Below are 23,353 nucleotides of genomic sequence, written 5' to 3'. Positions count from 1 at the left end.
TATTTGAGACCATACCATCAACATAACATACTCTATTCGAAAATAGGACCATACAGTCTCACCAAAGATACTTAAACCAATGATGTTACATTTTGTTGTCGTGAGAATGGCAATCAATTAAAATCTATAATAATTGCATTTATCCATTCCAACAGCTAAATAACACTTTTCAGCCTAATCAGACAATATTTTACATTACAGATTTAAAAAAAATCAATCAAAAAGACTAAGGAGTTAATGGACATTTTACATTTTACCTGAAAAAGGTGACCTAGTCTTCATGAAATAAAAAACCGGAAATAAAGTTTTTTGCATTTCTACGCATGGTTCCAGTAGTTGAAGTTTCATTGAAATTGGTCTAGTAAATTGGTTTATTAGGAGTTAAATTGATCTCATGAGCGAGTTAAAACAATTAAATTTGAGCTAAGAACACACACGTTTTACTTCGACCTTTGCCTACAGAAATTATTATAAAAACACACACGTTTTACTTCGACCTTTGCCTACAGAAATAAATATAAGTTAATATCTCAAATATATGAAGGTTAAAATTCTGAATCTATAAAAATGTCATTATGACATTAAAAGCCGCTTAAACAGCAAACATAAACTTCTTCATTATAAAAGTGCTGAAATTCAAAACTTCAAGACTGGAAAAAACTTTGAAGTGTACTCGTTTACCGGAGTAGTGCTCTGCAAATTTTCTGCAATTATGGACCAACATTCATAATATTTTGCAATTTGTTAAGCATTACGTTGATTCTCACCTGCATGAAAAAGCCCAAACATTTGACAAATATTTATCTTAATAATGTTATCATATGGAGATAAGCAATATATATATGTTCATATAGAAAAAAAACAACAAAAAAAAACAAGAAAACCCAAAGTAACTTGCGAAGGCATGTACAAAACAAGGAAAACACGTCGCTAGGCCTTACTGTCTTCATAGGCGTCTTCAGACGAATTCTCCTTTATATATATTTATATTTTGTGCCAATAAATTATATATACTTTTGTACAGGTAATTTTTACATTTAAATGACCTCCGTATTTTCCCAAGCATAACTATTTCCCCTGGAAAACGAGAATGGTGCCTAAATATACATGTAGCGTGTACTCATGTGTACAAAAACTAAAATCAGAAGGTAGAAAGTAAGTATTTCTAGCCTATTTAACTCTAGTTTTACATCCAAATTGTCATGTGACGTGCGTGTTTTGGGAGACTGCTGTATGTTCGTGTTGTGTCTTCTTGTATAGTGGAACTGTTGCCCTTTTTATAGTGCTATACATGTATCAATGAAGCATGCCGCCGAAGACACTAAGCATCATATCCCATCCGGTTACATTATACTGACAACGGGCGAACCAGTCGTTCCAATCCCGTCATTCTGAGCGCTAAGCAGGAGCAGACATTTCCATTATTATAGACTTTGGTGTGTCTCGGCCAGGGGACAGAACCCAAAGCCTTCATCACAGGGGCGAACGCTCAATTCAAGGCTAAAAGTAAGGCGGTGCCAAAGGAGGCATTAGGAAATATAAAGTCAGTTAGGAAGAGAAAAGATAAGATCCTAAATTTATTCACCTTTTACGATTATGCAATAGGGGCAACAGGTGCAATTCTAACGCCCTGCTTGCAGGGCTATGCAGCAGAAGACACCAAGCAATAAACCCCACCCTGACAACGGGTAGACCAGTCGTCCGTTTCGGACAAGTGGTTAACTGAAGGGCATTCGTGAGGCAGTGTCTAGGGAAATATTGATAATAGGAAAAATAAAGCTAGTAAGGACGAAGACTATTTCCTTACGTTAAAAAAGTGTTTTTTGCATATTTTAGCCTCTAGTAAAGTTAATAAAAAAGCAAAGGAGAAATGAAATCCCTTGTTTATATCACAAATTTAAATGACATACCTTGGTGATATATTTTTTAATTAACATTTAAAGGATTGTGAGAATGCATTTATTGGAGATATAAATGCAATTTGGGTGGCAGATAAATAGAATAGCGCCCGTTAGAGGATGTATGTTGATAGAGATGCGTATTTTAGGTATGTATGTGTGTTTGTGACGTAAAGTTCGTAGATCCGTCTATTTGAGTTTTAGACAAGTTATGCAATAATAAAGATAAATTCATATAAGTGAAAGAAAATAAAAGAAACAAAAAAGTAGAGAAATTATTTTGCTTGCTGCAGTCATATTCTCCACCTCCGTGTGTGAGGAAAAAACCTGTTATCCTGTATAATATTAAAAAATCAATTTGTGGTTAAACTAGAAGTACATGCCATCATAAATGGGTATAAAATAAAGGTGAATACAAGGGGTTTCCTTGCATCATACCCATAGTACTGTTGGTAGATGACTTTCTTCAATTAAAAGATTAAAGATACAGAAGATGAAATGAAAATAATATAATTATGCTACGCTATGAAATCAGAACATGCACAAATTTTGCAATCCCTCCAGCCTTTAGTCGCCTTTTACGCATGCACTATTGGAACTGCAAAAATAATTTTAACGCCCTACCTATTGGTGACAGAATAGTACCGGTCAATAATCAAAACTCATCATTAACTTTATCATTAGACCAAACAACTTAATTCTGTATAAACTAATGAGATCTGCACTTGCATAACCAGTTCGGCAATCAAACATCCTTGATGAAAAAAAAAGAAAAAGAATAACATCCTGTTCAGTCACATGCATACAAAATGTGCATCGTTGGCATGTGAGTAAACGATGTTATGTCATAACTACATACCATATTCAACCTGAAGAGCGCACTTGCCGTTCAGAGCGTCTCTACATTTATCTGAGAAAAAAATGACCAAGATGTTCATAAGGATATGCATTTAACTTTCCTAAACTTTCATCTTATTCAACCACCAAACTTTAACTTTCCTAAACTTTCATCTTATTCAACCACCAAACTAACAGGGCAATGACCTGGCCGGTAATAGTTTTTTTTTTTTTTTTGATTAATTAACATCCTAATACATATGATGTAACAGCCAGGCTCATGTCAGGACGGCCTCCCGTGTAAGCGGTGTATTGCATTTATGTAGTGTGCTGGGAAACCATTTATTCGTGTTGTGTCTTTCTGTCAAGGGAGACATGAGGAAGAAGAAAGTTAGTAAGAAAGAAAAGAAAAGAGAAAATCCTAATTTTAGGCGCCTGGTAAGATAATGCTATAGGGACATCAGGTACTGATAAAGGACAAACCAGTCCTTTGATGGAGTCCAAAATAGGATCTTGTCTTTTTCATAACTTACATAACACCTTACATTTTTCTTCTTAACGCCACTTTGGCACCGACTCACTCGGTCTCGAGTTGAGTGTTCGCCTCTGTGACGAAGACTCTAGGTTGTGTCTTTTGGCGGAGACACCATATAAAAGATTATATTCTGCTCCATCTTTGTGCTCCGCACAACCACTATACAAGAAGACACAACATAAATATTCCGCAGTCTCCCAAAACACGCACCTCGCACAACATACACGCAACACACCGCATGCATGGGAGGCCGTCCTTACATGACCATAGCTGTTAATAGGACGTTAATTAATCAAACAAACAAACAAACAAAAGTGCTCCGCACAAAAGAATTGGAACAACTTGTTTGCGTGTGGTCAGCATGATTTGATCGTGATTAGTGTCTTCGGCTTCATTCTTCAGTAGATTCGCACTGTAAAAACGACACGTTTTTTAATGTCACATACCACAATCTCCAAAAACCATTAGGCATCATATACGTAAAACACCTTGCAGTAAAGGAAAGCCTTTTTTTTTTTTTAAAATGATCCTATTGTTTGTATGATTAAATTAACATCCTATTTACAGCCAGGGTAATATAGGATTGTTTTTGAGAAACATGGCTCTTTGTTGTATTTCTAATGCAATGGTTCTTCTATATTGAAGATAATAGCTGATAACCTGCCAACAATGGACAGTCTGCAGAATTAAAATAAGCTATAATAGAAACTTTGGAATTAACTCAACATAACTAAATAAACGGTCATTACGCAAGTAATTACGGCATTCATAGATCCGGCATAACATCAATTGCCTTCAATAGACAGGACGCTATGAAAAACAACCCATTTGAAGTTTTTGCAAGCTCTTACAACTGTATCATAATGCGTCCTTGTAAATTCAATATCACATACACATCCGTATATTTTATCCCTGGATAAAATGTGGTGGCAGGACTATAAAACCTATAAAAGGTTTCTAATTAGGACACCCTTTACTTGAACTGCATTACTTGCACATTTATGTTGATGAATTATTACTACTTGAACTGTTGAGTAAATATCCAGAGATAAAAAAATACCTTAAAATTACATAGTCACTTAAGGATGTATTTCAGTATAAAAAGAATGAAATCGGGTTCCATTTTATAGATTGACAACTGCGGTATACAGTAAAGATGCTTATTTTGTTAATTATCTTGTCAATTGTTGCGCGTTTTTCATTGGCATATAGCCAAAGATCCTGTAACCGCTTTGTCGAGCATGCATTCACTGTCGTGGACTACACGTGGCCGACTGATTCTGCACGTGAAGATGCTATAATGGACGGGACATTCATCCAAACCAACAACATCATCAGCGGGATGAATATTTACAAAGACTCTGTTTTCGTGACCGTTCCCCGATGGCGTCTCGGAGTGCCGTCAACACTCAACAAGATCGTCGTAAAAGACGGTGTTTCTGTTCTCCAACCTTATCCTAACTGGGGATATCAGACCATAGGTGATTGTCATGCTCTACAATATGTTCAAAGCGTAGCGATCGACCCAAACACCGGTTGGATGTGGATCATTGATAATGGCAGGATAAACATTTTCGCCGCTGATGGAACTCCCACTCGGAATCTTTGCCCACCGAAGATTATAATCTATGATATCGATAAAGATGAGGAGATCGACTTTTATGAATTTCCTGACTCGGTCGCTAACAGAAACCGAACATTCTTAAATGACATTGTTATCCAGTATCACGGGGGTAAGGCTCGTTACGCGTACATCACAGACGACTTCGAAGGACGTTTGGTTGTTTACGACAGAAAGAAGAGCATGTCTCATTTCTATTCACATCCATCCATGTTTCCAGTAATAGACAATATCACCATTTCCAACGAGTGGATAGAAGTTAATGACGGAATAAACGGAATCGCTTTATCATCGGATATGAAGTATATTTACTACGGTCGTCTTTCGGGATTCGACCTGTACCAAGTACCTACAAAGGTTGTAAGCAAACCAGGGAAGGACTTACACTCGTTTGTCCGGAAGGTAGGGGACAAGCCAGCGCATGCAGATGGAATGACATACGGTTTTGACGACAGTATATATTTCGGAGGACAAGGCGATAACGCTGTTTATAGGTGGGATATTGAAAAGGATAGACAGGACCAAGATACAACGTTCGATCTTGTAGAGATGAATACTGTGGAAACGTTCATTGTAAATCCGTCCTGTATAAACTTTGTCGATACGCTTAATTTGGATCAAAAGAAAAACCTTTGGTTCTCGGTGAACAAGCTACACAAGTTTTTATTGGGAACAATGGACTTTTCTGGAACTAGTGGCCCGAATGTGCTGATTATGAAAGTTCCAGCAGGCACAACAAGCTATCTTTCTGGAAGACGTAAAAGAAAGCAATATAAAGAGGATTGTTAGACCAATTAACATTTATGCATGAAGTATAATTGTATAATCATGTTTATGGTTTTTCTCAATATAATTATGACTTCTCAGCATGATTTGGTTGTTTGTTTGTCTATTTGTTTGATTAATTAACGTCCCGTTAACAGCCAGGATTATGTAAGGACCTCTCATGTATACGGTGTGTAGTGAGTATGAATTGTGGTGTGTGTGTTTCGGGAGGCTGTGGTATTTTTGTGATGTGTGTTCTTAGTGGTACACCACTGAAGTATACCGCCGAAGACACCAATCAACACACCCCGCCCGGTCACATTATACTGACATCGGGCGAACCAGTCGCCCCACTTTCTTTATGCTAAGCAGAAGAAGAAACTACCACTTACAAAATTTGGTGTGTCTCGGCCAGGGGACAAAACCAAGAGCCTACCTCACAAGGGCAAGCGCTCAAAAGAAAGGTAATGATTTGTTCTATTATTATGTTGAACATTAATGAACTTAGAATTTTACATTCTTTCTTACTATCTACTAATTTTGGCACTATAACTCAATGATACTCTTGTTTATTAGTTTACTAATAACTAGTGTGAACATATGAAAGAAGTATCAAAAAAGAAGGGAAATAGTGGTGGAGGAGAAATAGGTTCCCCTCTGGCAGTTTTTCGAAACATTTTATTATGACCGGTATGATGTCTAGTTTCATTTTATGCTTGTTGCCATGGACAACCAATGTCCCTTGGGGGTCATATGGCGGCCATCTTGGATTTCAGTTATCAAAAATGGCCAAATGACACATTCGCATTTATGCGCATAGAAAGAGAACCAGACAACAATCAGAGGCAAATAAACACTTTTTTTTATTATAATTGAAACATGCTGAATACGATTAAATCATAATAATGACGTTACGTCTTCTCATTTTTGTGAAATGGCGGGAAAACAATGAACTTTTCAGCTTTTTCCCCCTAAAAATCGATAAATTTCATAATGTTTATCACAAGTAAATAAATTGATGGACAAAACACCTTTTGTAACAGTCATTTCGAATTGCACTTACCCTTCTGTAAACACATGTGAGCTTTAAAAAGATATATTGCTTCAATGATGTCGGAAAAAGAGAGGGACCCCCCCTCCCGAAAAAATTATCAAAAAATGGCTAAAATGACACATTCGTATATACGCGTATAGATAGCGAACCAGACAACACATAGAGGCAAATAAACAAATTTTTAAATATGATTGAAAGTTGTTGAATACAATGAATTATAATAATGACGTTACGTCTTCTCAGTTTTGTAAAATGACTGGGGAAAAAATGAAACAGCTTTTTCCCTTTAAAAATCAATAAATGTCATAATTTAAAAAAAAATTGATTGACAAAACACTTTGTAACAATCATTTTCAATTGCACTTACCCTGGTGTAAACACATGTGTACTATAAAAAGATAGATTGCATCAATGAGATAGGAAAAAGAGAGGGATCCCCCTCCCGAAAGGAAAAAACACATTGTAACAGTTTAACGGAATTGAACTGACTCTTATCTAAACATATGTGTATTTTAAAAGGATTTTGTGTTTTTAGCAGAACAATCGTGGACATCCCCCTCCCAACACTACTCATAGAGAAAAAAAAATCTTTATTATTATTACATAAATTACCTGATCTATGATTCAGACAGTTCCCAATTAAAATTACATTTTACAACCAAGGCCACGTAAGGATGTGCCAGGTTTATTGGTGGAGGAAAGGCGGAGTTCCCGGAGAAAAAACCACCGCCAGCAGTCAATACCTGGCAACTGCCCCACATGGGATTCGAACAAGCGACCCAATGGTGGAGGGCTTGTGGTAATATGTCGAAACATCTTACCAATCAGCCACCGCGGCCCCAATTACAACTAGAACGTGGTTAGCACCGTAATAATCCTCTCTTTTAGTGAACAACTGGAATTTTTTTTTTACATAAATATCAACTCGTGCCAGAACAAAACGTATCACTTGTTCGAATTATTATCCTTGATTTTTTTTGTCTTGAAGACACGATGGTATGGCACAGCTCATTATCACAAAACTAAATCATTTCGGTCTCACGACTGTTCCTATGGTTCTCATGAAACTGCTGCAGGTTGGCGTAGGATTTCAGAGCTCCAGGAAAAAAGGATGTCCACATCTATTTCGACGATTCCCGCATGCTCAACCTAGTCAAGGAATCGTTGGAGCGGAACGCCCGTCTGGTCCTGAATTGTTTGCTCAAAGTCGATTTCATTCCTTCCAGAGAGAAGTCCGACGTTTTCTTCTCAGGACTTTGTCTCCCTTGGAAACCGTTTCAACACAGTTCGGGGTATTGCCCTTTCATCTTTGGAGAAGTTCCGAGAAGGCCATAGATCTTGTTCTGACCTACTCTTGACTGGTCATTCGTCCAGCGTTAGTTTCTCAGTTTTCTGGGTTATATCAACTCCCTGGCAGATGTGGTCCCCCTAGAGAGACTTCACGTCAGACCTTTCTAGATGTTCTTTCTCGCAGGGAATGGAAGGCGTGGCTTTCTCTCAACCAGTCCATGAAGGAGTTTGCTCGGTGGTGGACTCTGAAAGATTATGTTCTCCAGGAGTTCCGTTGTCCAAGTCAGCTCCCACTATGACCTTGTTCACAGATGACAGGTTGGGGGGGGGGGCTTACCTCGACGGCCATTGCCAGTCGGGGGAGTGGTCTGGGGATCAGGTCTCCGAGCACATCAACGTGCTGGAGCTAAGGGCTGTTCGGTTGGCTCTTCAGGCTTTTCAGAAGATTCTGCATTCCAAGGTGGTTTGTGTGACTACGGACAACTCTACAGTTGTCGCGTATCTGGAGAGAAAGGATGGGGGGCAAAGTCCCACGTCCTATGTGCCCTCTCCATTCGTGTTCTTCTCTTCTGTCAGGAAATGCGATTGACTATCTTAGTCAAGCATCTTCCTGACAGGTTGAATGCTCTGGCGAATATTCTTTCCAGGCGCCGAAAGCCGGTTGTGACGGTTGCTAGGTGTGGAACAGACCTCATGTACATGTAGACCTTTTCGCCACTTCCCTAAACAACTAGTTGTGCACTTTTGTCTCTCCGGTGCCAGATCAAATGACATGGGCTGTGGACGCTCTATCTCTTGATTGGGAGGGGAAACATGCTTATGCATTCCCTCCATTCAACCTGGTGGGCAGGGTTCTAATAGAAGTTTCGGGAGCATCATTTTCCCCTCCTTCTGATAGCGCTCTTGTGACCAAGACAATCCTGGTTTCCGGAGCTCTAGTCGTTTCTGTTGGTGGATATTCCTCTGGTTTTCCCACTTAGAGCCAATCTCCTGCGCCAGCCTCCATTCACGAGCGTGGAAGCTAATTCAGGAGGCCATGCTCCGTCAGGATTTTTTTTACTTGTGATAAAAAATATGACATTTATCGATTTTTTTGGTGAAAAACCTAAAAAATTCATTGTTTTCCCGTCATTTCACAAAAATGAGAAGACGTAACGTCATTATTATGATCTAATCGTATTCATCATGTTTCAATCATATTAAAAATGTGTTTATTTGCCTCTGATTGTTGTCTGGTTCGCTTTCTATGCGCATATACAATGTATGCGAATGTGTCATTTGGGCATTTTTGATAATTGAAATCCAAGATGGCCGCCATATGACCCCCATGGGACATTAGTTGTCAATGGCAACAAACATAAAATGAAACTAGACATCATACCGGTCCTAAAAAAACTGTTTCAAAAAACTGCCGAGGGGTACATGGAAACCTATTTCTCCTCCCCTATTAATAGGTGAAATGAAGAGATTTTTTTCTCCCATACTCGACATGGACATTCACACGCGCATTTAAATGATGTTATGTCATTAAATCACGGTTAACTCATTATTGATTTTTCATAATTGAATGAACTTCATTATTTTCGTGAACGTATGGGCGATTATCCTCAATTACGATTTTTTTCTGTCAAAACGTGATAAACTTCGGAAAATTAAGCGGAAATCTTCCACCTATGCCAACAATCTACCAATTTTTATTTTGATATTTAGTTCCTTTTATATATGGCAAACGAAAAGTCCTAAGTTAATAACAAGAAGACGTCAATAGGACGTCACCCTGAAGAACTCAACGTTTGGTAATGACGTTACGGAGGGAATATTAACGCCATGTTTTTTATAACTGGAAACACTGGGTTGATACACAATATATCGAACCACAGGTGACGATATATAACATTTTGTGACCCAGAGGGTAGAACATACCTATCCTTCAAATCCACATATAAAAGAGTATTTTTCTCTCATACCTCGACGTTTTATTGCAATCATTCTACTATGATTTTCAGTCACTTTGAAATAAAGTAGGAAAAAACAGCGACTGCAATTCATTACGCCAAACATGAAAAATTCCTGGTATTTTCAACGCATATTCCGTTGTTTGCATCTTTAAAAGTTAAACAACAAGTAACAAAAGTTACTCACAGAAGGCTATTTATAGTTGCCATTAAAGACGATGTCACCATAGAGTTAACCATACACCACTTTTGCTGGGATTTACATTTGGTATTTACGTCATTTCATGTTTTCATGTAACAATAGTAACCGGTCCACAGGACTGCTGTATTTGCACCATCAAATGGTTAAAGTTTTATCCACTGCTGAGGCTATTGCGAAATGTTGTGGCATAGCCAAGTACCGTGATAATTTAATGTAGATTTCAAGTAATTAAGATGGAACAAACATGCTGACAGTGTTCAGACGAAATTTTGCAGATCGTCATGATGAACACTCTTTCGATGTCAGTGATGTGATAAACCTCACGCCGGCTTTTGTTTGTTTGTTTGTTTGATAAATTAACAACTATGGTCATTTAAGGACGGTCTCCCATGTATGCGATGTGTTGCGTGTATGTTGTGCGTGGTGTGTGTTCATGTTATGTCTTGTATAGTGGAACTGTTGTCTTTTTATAGTGCTATATCACTGAAGCATGCCGCCGAAGACACCATACACCACACCCCACCCGTCATATTATACTGACAACGGGCGAACCAGTCGTCCGACTCCCTGTATGCTGGCGTGGTTAGTTTAATTATTAATGACGGTGAAGGTCAATATGTCTTAAATGTTGAAATATCAAATGAAATATTAAACACGTACGGAATTTATCCAGGTAATTATATATTACTAAAATCCCCTTAGTCTTGAATTTAAATAACATCAAACTGAATGCAGTTATCACTTTTTAATTGATAAAAGGTGTACGCGTAATTGGGATTTATTTCTCTGACTCCTCCAAATTATGTACCCATCGCACGCAGCACACCACATACTCAATTTCTACTATGTTTCTGATAAAATGTTTTATGCAGGACATGTTTTTTCTCACACCACCCGAAGAGTCGTTTAGCATATTCTTTGGCGTGACCTCCGTCGTCTGTTCGTCCGTCCACATATTCTTTAAATCGCTTATTCTCAGAGATTTTGCACGGATTTTCACCAAATTCAGCCAAAGGTAAGAGGAACAGAATTTGTATAAATCTTGACATTGACCCTTCAAATATTCATAATGATAACAAATAATTGAAAGCTAGTATCAACATTTATAAAAATAGCATTGTTTTGACATAGTACAATGCAACTCTTTATTACACTATTATGACAAATGATTATTAATTCATATTCTTTATACTAGATTAGTGTTGTGTTTAATGTAACCAAATTTGACCAGAAACACCCCGAGGGCAGAGTTGGAACAAATCTTGGCTTTGAACCTCCTGCGTAAGAAGGGACAGGGCTTAATACCGGTAAACATCGGTAAATCCGTTACATTACTATCGTTTAGATAGTTTAACCTATTTTTTTACTTATTTAACATTGAATGAAGGTCAAGGTCATTCATTTGAGCAAGCATTATTTTATAATAAATGAAATGTGTAACAAAGTGCAATTATGAATTGATAATTTACCCCATTTTCTCCATTCATTTTCAAACTGAAGTTTTACTTTTTCATCTTTACTATTTGAAATATATTTTTGAAGTTATAATGGTCTTTAATTGTGTTGATAAGGACGTTGCTACTTAATGAAATGTATAAACATCGCATTCTGTAAATGTATTGCTTTATAAATATGATGATTTCATTGTCCATTCTATTGCTATAGAGATAATATTCATGCAAGAGTCCAAAAAGGAAGGATTTTTTGTAAACAGAAAAGGGAATTAGTATGTGTCAAAACTTTCACTTCCCCTCACTCCCATAATATGTGTGTGTTAGTTTCAGGCTCAGGGTACACGAAGATAAAAATGAATTTATTGCTAAAATATAATGGTATAATCTATATTGGAACCACTGAAGTTTGGTATTTGTTGTAACAATAAATGGAATTTTGTATATTTTACACCGAGCTGTATAATCTATATTGTTAATAATTGTACAGTTTTGATCCTTTTCTATCTCTAAGAAAAAGTTGCAGATTAATAGGCATTTATGGATAATGAATTTGTTTTCTTTGTAAAGCATATGAAGAAATTCGCTTTTTGCTAGCTGAAACAAGACCTCGGTCCTGAAAAAAATTGTGTTTACTTGGTAAATCTGAATAAACTCTTGATAGGTGTAAAATAAACTTTCTCCTACACTCTTTACAATGTTTATGATGCACACGTCTTTCCGATAATATTTGTTATAGAAGATAATTTTCATATCCACCTTAATATCACTGTCATAAATTGTTACATTTATTTTCACACATCTTTACATATTGCGAACCACAATTTGAAAGAACATCAATGTTAATAAAAGTTTGAATAATTATCTGCAATTTCTCTTTAGTCTGATAGAGTCGTCTTACCCATTTAAGTTGAAGAGAATTAGTAAAAGCCACGAAAGTTATCATTTTTAATCCTCCATTTGCATGATTTGCATTTGCATGTCTCTCTTTCAATTTTGTCAGGTTTTCCATTTCATAAAAGTCAAAAATACCGAATTAAGTTTGCTTATAAACTAATAATCTGGCTTGGGTAGAGATGTAAAAAGATGGTTGACTTGTGAGATAAATAGGGATTTGATAATCTGAATTTTTCCTATAGGTATTTAAGATAGCATTTCATAGAGATTTACACTAAAACCATACCTAACAATTCAAATTTTTCCTTTCCACAATGTAACTTAAAGTTAACATGGAACGGAAAATTATATTTTGATATGTTATTCTGTTTAATCTCCTGACATGTTGAAACCGAATCAAAATCGGCCACTTCAGTACCGAGATACTGCCTTCCGAAGTGCTCGATGTTTACCTGTACATCGACTGTTAATCAGGGAATCGGCCGCTCACGCTGATATGATGTCATGAGGACAACGGCAGTGAAGTGTTGGTAGTAGGGTTATAGCACAAAGGGGGATACGTATGTTTTCATATAATGGGGTTACAAGAATTTTACAAATATATTTACAGTTGCGATGACGATTTGATATATATTAGGAAACATTGCAACTGAAACACTTGTAAGGCTAGAATACATACATGTATGTATAAGCATTCTAAAGGCGTCACCTTATTGGTATTATATAATGATCGATAATCGATCAAAATTCATAAAGAATTGGATATCCGATATCTAGCAACTGTATCAGAAATATCAAAATTCGGACATTGCTCATTACATTTGCATGGTTCTTTCTGAATATGCCATTTGTAAATACTTCTGCAGTTTCTGGTATTAACATACATGTCTATGTAACCAGAAACATACGTAGATGGGCAAATGTAACCATGGGTGTTTCTGAAGTGTATACATGTAGTGTTTGATAGCCTTGTTACATGTTATGTATAAACGGTATATTTTACTGTTCACCAAGGATTTATGAATGTTTACAAATTTAGCGGGATAAGGCTGGGCCGATCATCGGTGACCAGGTAGCTCAGTCGGTAGAGCACTCGGGTAGTGTGCGGATGGTACCGAGTTCGAATTCCGGTCTGGCCGCTGCATTTTCTCTTCTCCTGTTACACTAATATGACATTATACAACAATTATATGATAGTCCATCGCTAACTTACCTTTGGACTTATATTTTGACACGCGACGTGTTCTTATCAACAAAGCGTGACAGGTCCCTACACACCTTTCTTGGGTAATCTGGTCAAACCCTCATTAGCAAGTTGACCACGCGTTTTAGTTACTTCAGTATACAGGTATAGAGATTAACGCAACATGACATTGATAATTCGGAGGTTTTCTGATCTCGATACTTGATATCTTCAGTCTATTTTTTCGTCTGACCCGTGCATGATTTATTTTGCAAGTACGCCCAATCACAGTAGAATTAAATTACAAACAAATATACTGGTAATTAAGCAACGGTATATACATTTGCATTATGTCACACGATCGATTTCAGACATAACGCAATTAGTAGATACATTTACGTACACGCAAAAAATCTGCTAGGAGTCATACTTTAATTCGTTTGGGCAGGTTTCATGAAAAAGTCAAAACTTTGTAAAGTGGGTTTGACCAGTAGACATTAGACGAGCTAGTCGGGTTTAGGATAACATAATCAAGAACATATGCGTCCTGGATATAATATCTATGTATATGTGGTTACAAACACCGCTTATATAAAACGTATATGGAGTATTATGTACATTTTATTGTGTATCATTATTTATCTACGACAGGTACATCAATTAGGCTAGCTAAGAAATTGGCTTATTTTATGCTTGTAACTCATATCAAGCTTTATCGCTATGTTTTATAATTATTTTAGGGATTTTTTTTTCTAGAAATGTCTATTTTGGAGTTCATATTTTTTTATTGAAGTTTGGTCCTTTAAAACTATGATATATACTGCCTTATTATTGGGACAAGGAATCCTTAATAGAATCAGTATCTTTTCTGATTGGCTGCTGTTGACAAAATAATTGCAGACTTTTGATTTGATGGTGTGAATCCCTATATAAATCCCTATTTCCTTATTTGTTTGTTTGATTGATTAACGTCCTATTAACAGCCAGGGTCATGTAAGGACAGCCTCCCATGTATGCGGTGTGTAGCGTGTGGGAAGTGCGAGATGCGTGTCTTGGGAGTATGTTAGTGTCGTGTCTTCTTGTATAGTGGAACTGCTGTCCGTTTTATAGTGCTATAGAGATTTCTCCGAACCGTCGAGTGAAGTATCATCTGCATACTGGGATAACAAAATAAGGCAATTCTCAACATTTACTTCAGACCTTTTATATCTTTTCATATCTTTTCTTCTAAGTTTTAAAGCAAGAATTTCAGCACAAAGAATAAACCATACAGTGCGATTGGATCCCCCTGACGGAAGCCCCTCCCAATACAAAAAAAATCCACCTCGATTTATAGCAGATTGAACATTATAAGGTACACTTTTAAACCAGTTTATAATACTATTTCCGAAACCCAAATAAAATATCTTTTTTTTCTATAAATACACCAAATCAAAGACCGTCTCAAAATCAATAAGTAAAAGCATGCTTGGTATGACATTTTCCTCCGTATAATGCATCATATCATATATTTAATCCAGTATTTACACCAACGCCGCGAAATAAAAGCAGTTTGGTCATCAATGATCGATTAAATAAGAACAGATTTTATCAAATCGGTAACCGCCTTATATCCCTTCGGCCCAATAGTTCGAAGACTCGATAGTCCGACAACAGATAACGTAGCTGGATTTTTTTGCGAACATGTAGTGCTCGAAATGAAACAAGCATTTATTACAGCTTTCGATACAAAAGACTGTAGTAAACTCTCCAAGATATACTTGTGATTCTATAGGTTTGACACTGAAAATGTTAATACACAACGAAGTGTAGGGAATTTCAAAAAGAGCATAATCTTGAAATAAGTAAACGTATTTGATGTTTAATAATACATACATTTTATATCTACACTGTAATCCTGTTAACTTTTTCCCCAACAGATATCATTATGCGAATAATTCCCATCATTTAAGGGGAGAAAAGCTCAAAGAAAGGAGTAAGGAAACGCAAAAATAAGTCGTTAAGTACATATTTATCAATTATGGACCTTTGTTGAGGTTCATATGGTGTTAAAGCGCCTTGGTAGAAGTTAACAATGACTGATAATGTAGCCTCAGAATGATAATTTCTATATTAGGTATGTAGTTTGAAGAAATGTCAAAACAATTTCCCGATTGATATATTAATTACAGGAAGAACGATGGCTACAGGACGTCACCCTGAAGAACTCAATGTTTAGGTAATGAATCAATGGGAAAAGAGCAAATTCAGAGCATATCTAACACATCGTGTCAATATACCTTCGGTAACGTCATTACGCAAACGTTGAGCTTTTCAGGATGACATCATGTACCCACCGTTCTTCGTGTCTTGTAATGATTACATAAATCATATTTATTTTGGCATTTATCAAAGGAACAACATATCTAATATAGAAATTGAGAATCTTTGATTGGCTCCATAATTGATAAATTAAGCGACGTTTACAGGTATATGTATAAACGTCATTTTTTCGGTAAGATTTGATGATATATATATATATATACATCATCGATTCATGGAGCAATGTTCATTCTTATACAAACAAATTACAGTGCACATAAGGTTTGCATTTGGACAACTTGTACATGTAAGATAATTCATGGACGGTATGCTTATGAGATATCTTATACAATGTGTGAAACTTTTTATTTCTTTTGATGACTTTTTAAAATCTTGAAGTAAGTTTGATCATGAAATGCTACATGAGAAAATGACAATTAGTCGTCCACATAAATTGACAGATTAATTATTTTAAAGCTGTGTCAAAAAATGTAAAACAAAACCCATCGAATGAAAAAAACGTGAATTATAATAATAGTATAACTTGAAACATTTACTGATTTTCGGATTAAATGACCTTCGGACTAATAGGCCTTCTGTCTATTAGGCCGTAAGGATTTAAGGGTGTTTGATTCTATTAGCAATAGTACCAGATGCAATCTTATTAACAATGTTCAAAAGGGATATAGATCTTCTCCATTTTTTAATGAAATGCCTAGGTTTATCTGCCTTTGGTATACAAGTTATAATTCCTTTTCATTCTGTTACAGAAATTTGCCCTGTACGATAGCCTAAATTTAATGATCTTACAATAAAATCCCATAATTTCCCAAGAAACATTTAAAAACACTCTCAAGTACATCCATCTGATCATTGATTTTATTAATTTCATTAATTTCAAAGTTTTTCCGGCCTCTTGATATAACATGTTCCCTATCAAAAGATCTGATTCTTCTTTAGATAACTTAGGCATTTGAACAAACTTTGTTCCAGTATGCTATAAGCCAAATTAAGCTTACCGGTCCTTCGGGCAGAAAAGCTCACCAGGTGAGAGACAAGGCCCTCTGGGCCTCTTGGTTATAACGGGGATGATGATTTAATCACACAATTACATTTTCAGAATACAGCCTCGTAACTTATCTTTTTGATAGCAATTCAAATCATACATTTGTGTCAATTGGATCAAATTAGATTAAATGTTGTACATTTGTACATGGTTAGATCAATTCCGCTGTCTTCAAACATTGACATTTGTAAGAATACCATATTATACACATGGAGACTTTAAACCCTATAAACAAAACCATATACAATAGTACCACGCACTACAGCATACATGTCGGGTATACTGGTGGCCGTTTTTAGCTTTAAAGAAATAGATAAAAATATTTCTGTTATGCAGCTTTTTGTTAAATAACAGAGATAGAAAACATAATATATCCTAATGCAGTAGGATAGTAAATAGCTTTGTTACAGCTATACCACCGCATATATACAGATGTTACCCGAACAAAGTAGAAATATAAGTATTTTGTTCTTGGCAAGATGTTGTTAAATCTTTCCATCCTATTACCTCTTACTTAGTCATGTTAGAATCAGTTAAACGTGTTACCCATTGGTGTAATCACTGCATAACTGATATTATCTTCAGAATATACCTGCGTAGAAGTTTTTAATGTTCTCCATACTTCAAAGGTATATCACATGGTTGTTGTTTAAAATGCTACTATAGGTTTGGCTGGCTTATCCAGACTATTATAAAGCAATTTATGATGGGTGCTGAATCAACATTTTTGGGTAAAAAGTTTCACTTTTCTTATTTGTGAAATTGTTATAATGTAATAGTGTTGTCGATTACTGTGGGAAGATCATTTTCGTATTTCATCTTCTATGCCTAGTTGAAACATTTACTTCAGTTATAAGAATGAACAAGTCTATTAATCATAGAAACCAATTGCTATTTTGTATAACTAAATCATATCCCTCTAATCTTTCGGTACGACAACGTTGGTAGGTTTAGAATTTTGAGTCTTTCTGTATTTAAACAAGCTTACAGTAAGTATTTCAAGCAACGCATGTCAATGCCGTCAATTGGATTTTCTAATATATGGCAAGTTGTTATTGCTGAGTTATATTATCATTGTATGAAGTTTGAACAAATTCTGTTAATGTATTCACAAGTTATAATCCAGATCTAAAATTTATGAAACATTTTATTTTAGTGACAGTGACCTTTGTATAATTATGTAGTTGACCTTTTGACCCCGAATTCAATCCCAAGCTGTATATTCTCATATTCTACAATTTTGTGAAGCTCAAATTCCATCAATTTGTTCTAAAATTATCATCTAGTTTGCATGATCGTGTATTTAATCATCCCCGGGCCCAACACCATAAATTTATCTTCGACATAGTTTTAATTCAAGTCTTTGTAAAATCATATACTTGAGTATAAGATTTGTCTGAGAATAGTTTTATGGTGCCGGTTGGTGGTCCTTATTGTATATAAAACAAATACATATCCGAATTAACTATTTCTGAAAGTTCATTCACTAAGAGTAACGGACCATGAACTGAGCCTTGTGAAATACCTGACGATACAACTGGCAATTCAGAGTTTATTTCTTTTATCTCCGTTTAAGTTTTGAGTTTGTATGCACGTAGCTTTTAACTAGTGGATAAGCGTCTGTGTGGTCAAAAGGCCTTTGGCAGTCGATGTACATACCGTCCATTACGAATCCTTGCATTATAGTCTCTATCTTCTAAAAGTTGTAGTGAGGATGACATTTCTACTATTAAGCTGCATTGTGGTGATGAAATAGATTATTTGTTGATGTGTTCCTTTATTGTTTCCGTAACTTTGCATAGATCGATATAAGGTTAACGGGACAGAAGTTGTCTTTTTCTTGTAGATACCACAAACCCGGGTCTGTTTCCATGGGGTGGTAATGTAATACTCCCACTTTAGTGGTTTGATTTATTTCGAATGGGATTGCTATATTAAAATATGTTTTCTTCAGGAACTCTGGATGCATGTTATCTAGACAAAGGACTTTCTTCGGATTTAGTTTTGTTCAGAACATTAATGGTAGTTTCATCTGTAATTATCGTTGGTAATATGTTGAAAGTTTCTTTACCAGCTTTAGTCTGTCCTTCATCCTCCCAAAGGAAAAAGGCCAAAACATTTCCTTTTGCATCAAATTCTAGATATTATTCTAGACTTCTGTATTGTTTAGGTTTTCATACAAATTTACGATTCCCTTTTATTTATTTCCATATCAGTTTTGTGTCAGTTTTGGCTATGATAGGTAGAGATTTCTCTCTAGCAGCTAAGGGAGTATGTCTCTGTGGAGGAATACATAACATAAAATGTTTTAATTCGTTATGTAGATTTTTTTTTTTTTTTTTTTTAAGAAATTTACGTTGTTACATATAGGTTTTACAAGCGAATATTTGCCGCATTATTCTTTAAAAACATTCTGAATTTGTCGATGCGACCGCATAACGATTTTGAATAATTATAAGGAAATTTAACCGTTGAAAAAACACGAAAACAAATTCCCTTGACATGTTAACCTGTCATGTTCGATGTTAAAACAGATTTAATTGTTTTACATCTTTACACAAGTATACCATTCTCGCGGCTTTCGTTTGGATTTCATATGTTATATTGTACATAGTGGAATGGTTCGTGTCTGACATGTTCAAATGTTTATTTACCACACCTAGTATTCGTTATCAGTTATTTATGGTATAATTGCCCCCACATCCGTATATCGATATCCTGATACTTAATAGCTTAATTGGATTTGAATGCTGATTATTATATCAATATCAAACAAACATGATACAAAAAAGCAATATTTTTATTCTTATCAAATCATCTTATATTGCCACGACAGTTGTACCTGTATTGCATAAGTTGTTGTCAATTTTAGCTATATAATTTAGTGTATTTTTTATGTGTTCAATGATTGATCAAAAATGATCCAATGAGGAAGAATAAATATAGTTTAATAATACCTATGAATCATACTTGTGATATGTTCTGAACGTAATCACGATCCGCATGCGTGTCCTCGCTATTCAAAGTGTGCTCCAATGGCAGGTTATAGTGTTGGTAAAGTACAGTAAAAGCTGAATTAGCGACCACTGCTGTATAAAGACCACCTGCTTGATAAGCTTGATAAGACAACTTTCTAGCTTTCCAAATGACCAATTTTCCAACAGAATTCAGCCTGTGTATAAAGACCATCTGCTTAATAAGACCACTTTCTAGCTTTCCAAATGACCAATTTCCCAACAGAATTCAGCCTGTGTATAAAGACCAACTGCTTAATAAGACCACTTTCTAATTTTCCAAATGACCAATTCCCAACAGAATTCAGCCTGTGTATGAAGACAGCCTGCTTATATAGGCCGTTTTCCTCTTTCCTTTGGGTGGTGATCTTTATAGACAGATTTGAATTTATAACGAACGTTGATTATCAAAGATCTTACATAATAGCGTGTAGTAGTGTAATTGTCGATATGTCTGTCACTTTGCATGGATGTTAAAAATTGATTCGCACCTAATTGCGCTTAACTCTCATTCTCGGTAAACCTATTGCATTTTTGTAATTTTTCCCTGTGTTGTATAGCTTATAATTTCCGTATCATTTCAAACCTATTATAGATACTGAATAATTAATGTGATTGTTCATATTACACGTTACGTCACAAAATTAGTAATAAAGCAAAGATCAAAACAAGTGTACAGAGAAAGACAATATAGCCCATATATGCTGGAACAATTTTTAAAGTCGCAAGGTTTTGACAGCATTAACGCACGTTGGCCAAACTAAACATCAATATCATAAACGGATTCCTCTTTTTATTTTATTTTATTCACATCTTTAGAGTTTCGACAAATGCATATATAAAATATATAAGACCGCAATATCCTATGATTAAAGTATTAAACGTAGTTAAAAGAGAAATCACATGTGATATTTAGAATGAATTTACAGGACATGTTCGGTCGGTTGCTTGGCTGTAAGAATGTGACATATTACGTACATTGTTTGGTTTCAATAGGTTAACTTGTGTCCGGGTTTGCTGAATTATACAATACAATAATCTAACCTCAGTATACCAATCAGCGGTAGGACAACAGGTAAGTGTGTCATTCTGATGTGACCTGAATGGTTGTACTACTGCAGATCCTGAAAGTTAAAAAACAAAGTCCAGATGGGACAGAAATGATTGTGTCTTTATCATACTGTATTTTACAGTGTACATGTATTTTAAGATTCGCTTGTAGGTTTGCAAGCATGTAATGAAATGTGAAGATTTCCCTCAGACATGAAATCACAGTAATTTTGTTTATTTATTTGATTCAATTAACGTCCTATTAACAGTCAGGGTTATGTAAGGTGCGTGTTTTGGGAGACTGCGGTATATTCGTGCTGTGTCTTCTTGTATAGTGGTATAGTGGAACTCTTGTCCTTTTATAGTACTATATCACTGAAGCATGCCGTCGAAGATACCAAGCAACACACCCCACCCGGTCATATCATACTGACAACGGGCAAACCAGTCGTCCTACTCCATGTAGGTTGAGCGCTAAGCAGGAGCAGAAACAACTTTTTTTATAGACTTTGGTGTGTCTCGGCCAGGGAACAGAACCCAGAACCTTCCTCACAGGGGCGAACTCTCAACTGAAGGCCAAAAGTGAGGCGGTGCCAAGACAGACATTAGGAAAGATAAAGTCAGTTAGGAAGGATGGAAAAGATAAGATGTTAAATTTAGTCGCCTTTTACGATAATGAAATTATCAATAAAAGAAGACATTAAATACAAGTAGCGTTTTTGTGATGTCACAGAAAATTTGCATTTAACCCATATATTGGATTTTTTCAATTGTTTAAATTTTAATTTTAGGTTTTAAGATAAATTACTAAATAATATTACCTTCTAAGATAATTTGTTGTGTTAAGCGTACTCTTTTGCTTGACAATTAATATCATTTTATATGCATTTTTAAGAAAATACGAACGTTTGCCCATCTTATCGTGCCAACTCAACATTGCATCGTTTCATCAAGATTGTGCATGATTTTTAGCCATAACTTTTTTTATCACAAATAATCTTTTTTATAAATTCAAAAAATATAATATGTGTTTTAGTTCTTACTTGCCGATGTATTATCCTGATCTTTTAGATGCATCAATTATTTGTCTTCAAATCGGATCTTTGGCCCTAAATGTCCTCAGCCGTCGATGGGCTGTGAAACACAAACCAACATAATGTTTACAACTAAAGTTACTATTGTAATAAAATAAATCTACAGTTATGCGTGATGTCCCTTGATTAAATTGACAATCACACACAATTCTTGAATTTACGCAGTTTATATATTTTCGTTATATCAATAAAACATATTATTTATATACACTGTATGAGCAATATGTGAACAGTCAAAACTATTATATTATACGTTAACGAGAAGAATATATCCCTCATTTGTTTTATCTGTAACCATTACGATTCGTCATTCTCCACTCGATCATTGTCTACTAACATAAACGAATCCTTGTCTTGTGCATGCTATTGTTTTTTATCGTCTGTAGATATTTTGTTATAATTCAGGGTCCACCCTGGTAAAGAAAAAATGCTCGTCTTTTCAGAACTGGTTTCTCAGTGCAAGGATAAATTCGATGAATTCAGAATATTTTAAATGTTAAAACATTTTCCATACAGTTGAATTGAACAAAACAGGGGAGTGAACAATCACTTTTAAAAGAACTGAAACATGAAAGGAAGATGGAAATTAAAAAACATGAATGCATATAGGAGTTCTGTTGTATACTTTTATGATATAACAAGTGTAAATTGTGAGATGAACAAAGACATATTACAATTAATTTAATTTGCCTTTTAGTTATCTTGTCCCGGAGGTGAAAGACAGACTTTGTTTTTCGTTTTTCGCATAACCTCTCAAATTAATGTATTTATTAATTCACGTAATGACACTATACCAGGACAAGTTTATCGGTAAAAAGGGGTTCTTTTGATTTGCTAGCAGCAATACAAACGTACCAATTAGTCAGGGTACTGTAGCATTTTCTGAGGATAGGTCGATACGTATCCAGTCACTTTTCGTGGGGCGAGTTATTATTACCTGTATTACCCCAATGACGTCTTTCTATGTCAAGTGTAAAAGGACATCCGTGTTGGCTATAACAGTTATAGCGTTACCATATAAAGATCTGGATGTATGGTGACTCCGATTTAAAGTGTGATTTCATTCATCACAGCCCTATACGCCCGCCCCTCCTACGTATGTTTTCATTATTGTAACTTTCAAATTATGTTTTATTTGAA

At 35.5% G+C, this 23,353-nt stretch overlaps 1 protein-coding gene across 1 annotated transcript; it reads left to right on the top strand.

The window, feature by feature from the left end:
* Positions 1 to 4,412: 4,412 nt before the first annotated feature.
* On the top strand, positions 4,413 to 5,760 carry LOC138314675 (protein yellow-like). Its single transcript, XM_069255136.1, has one exon. The coding sequence runs from the start codon at positions 4,427 to 4,429 to the stop codon at positions 5,678 to 5,680; it is 1,254 nt and encodes a 417-aa protein (XP_069111237.1). The 5' UTR covers positions 4,413 to 4,426; the 3' UTR covers positions 5,681 to 5,760.
* Positions 5,761 to 23,353: the final 17,593 nt, after the last annotated feature.

This window comes from Argopecten irradians, chromosome 2 (genome assembly GCF_041381155.1).
Source record: "Argopecten irradians isolate NY chromosome 2, Ai_NY, whole genome shotgun sequence".
Lineage (NCBI taxonomy): Eukaryota > Metazoa > Mollusca > Bivalvia > Pectinida > Pectinidae > Argopecten > Argopecten irradians.
This window is presented reverse-complemented; position numbering and strand designations above follow the sequence as displayed.

What these genes read in the sequence shown, in the direction of transcription:
- LOC138314675 (XM_069255136.1), top strand. Translation starts at nt 4,427, where the DNA reads ATGCTTATTTTGTTAATTATCTTGTCAATTGTTGCGCGTTTTTCATTG.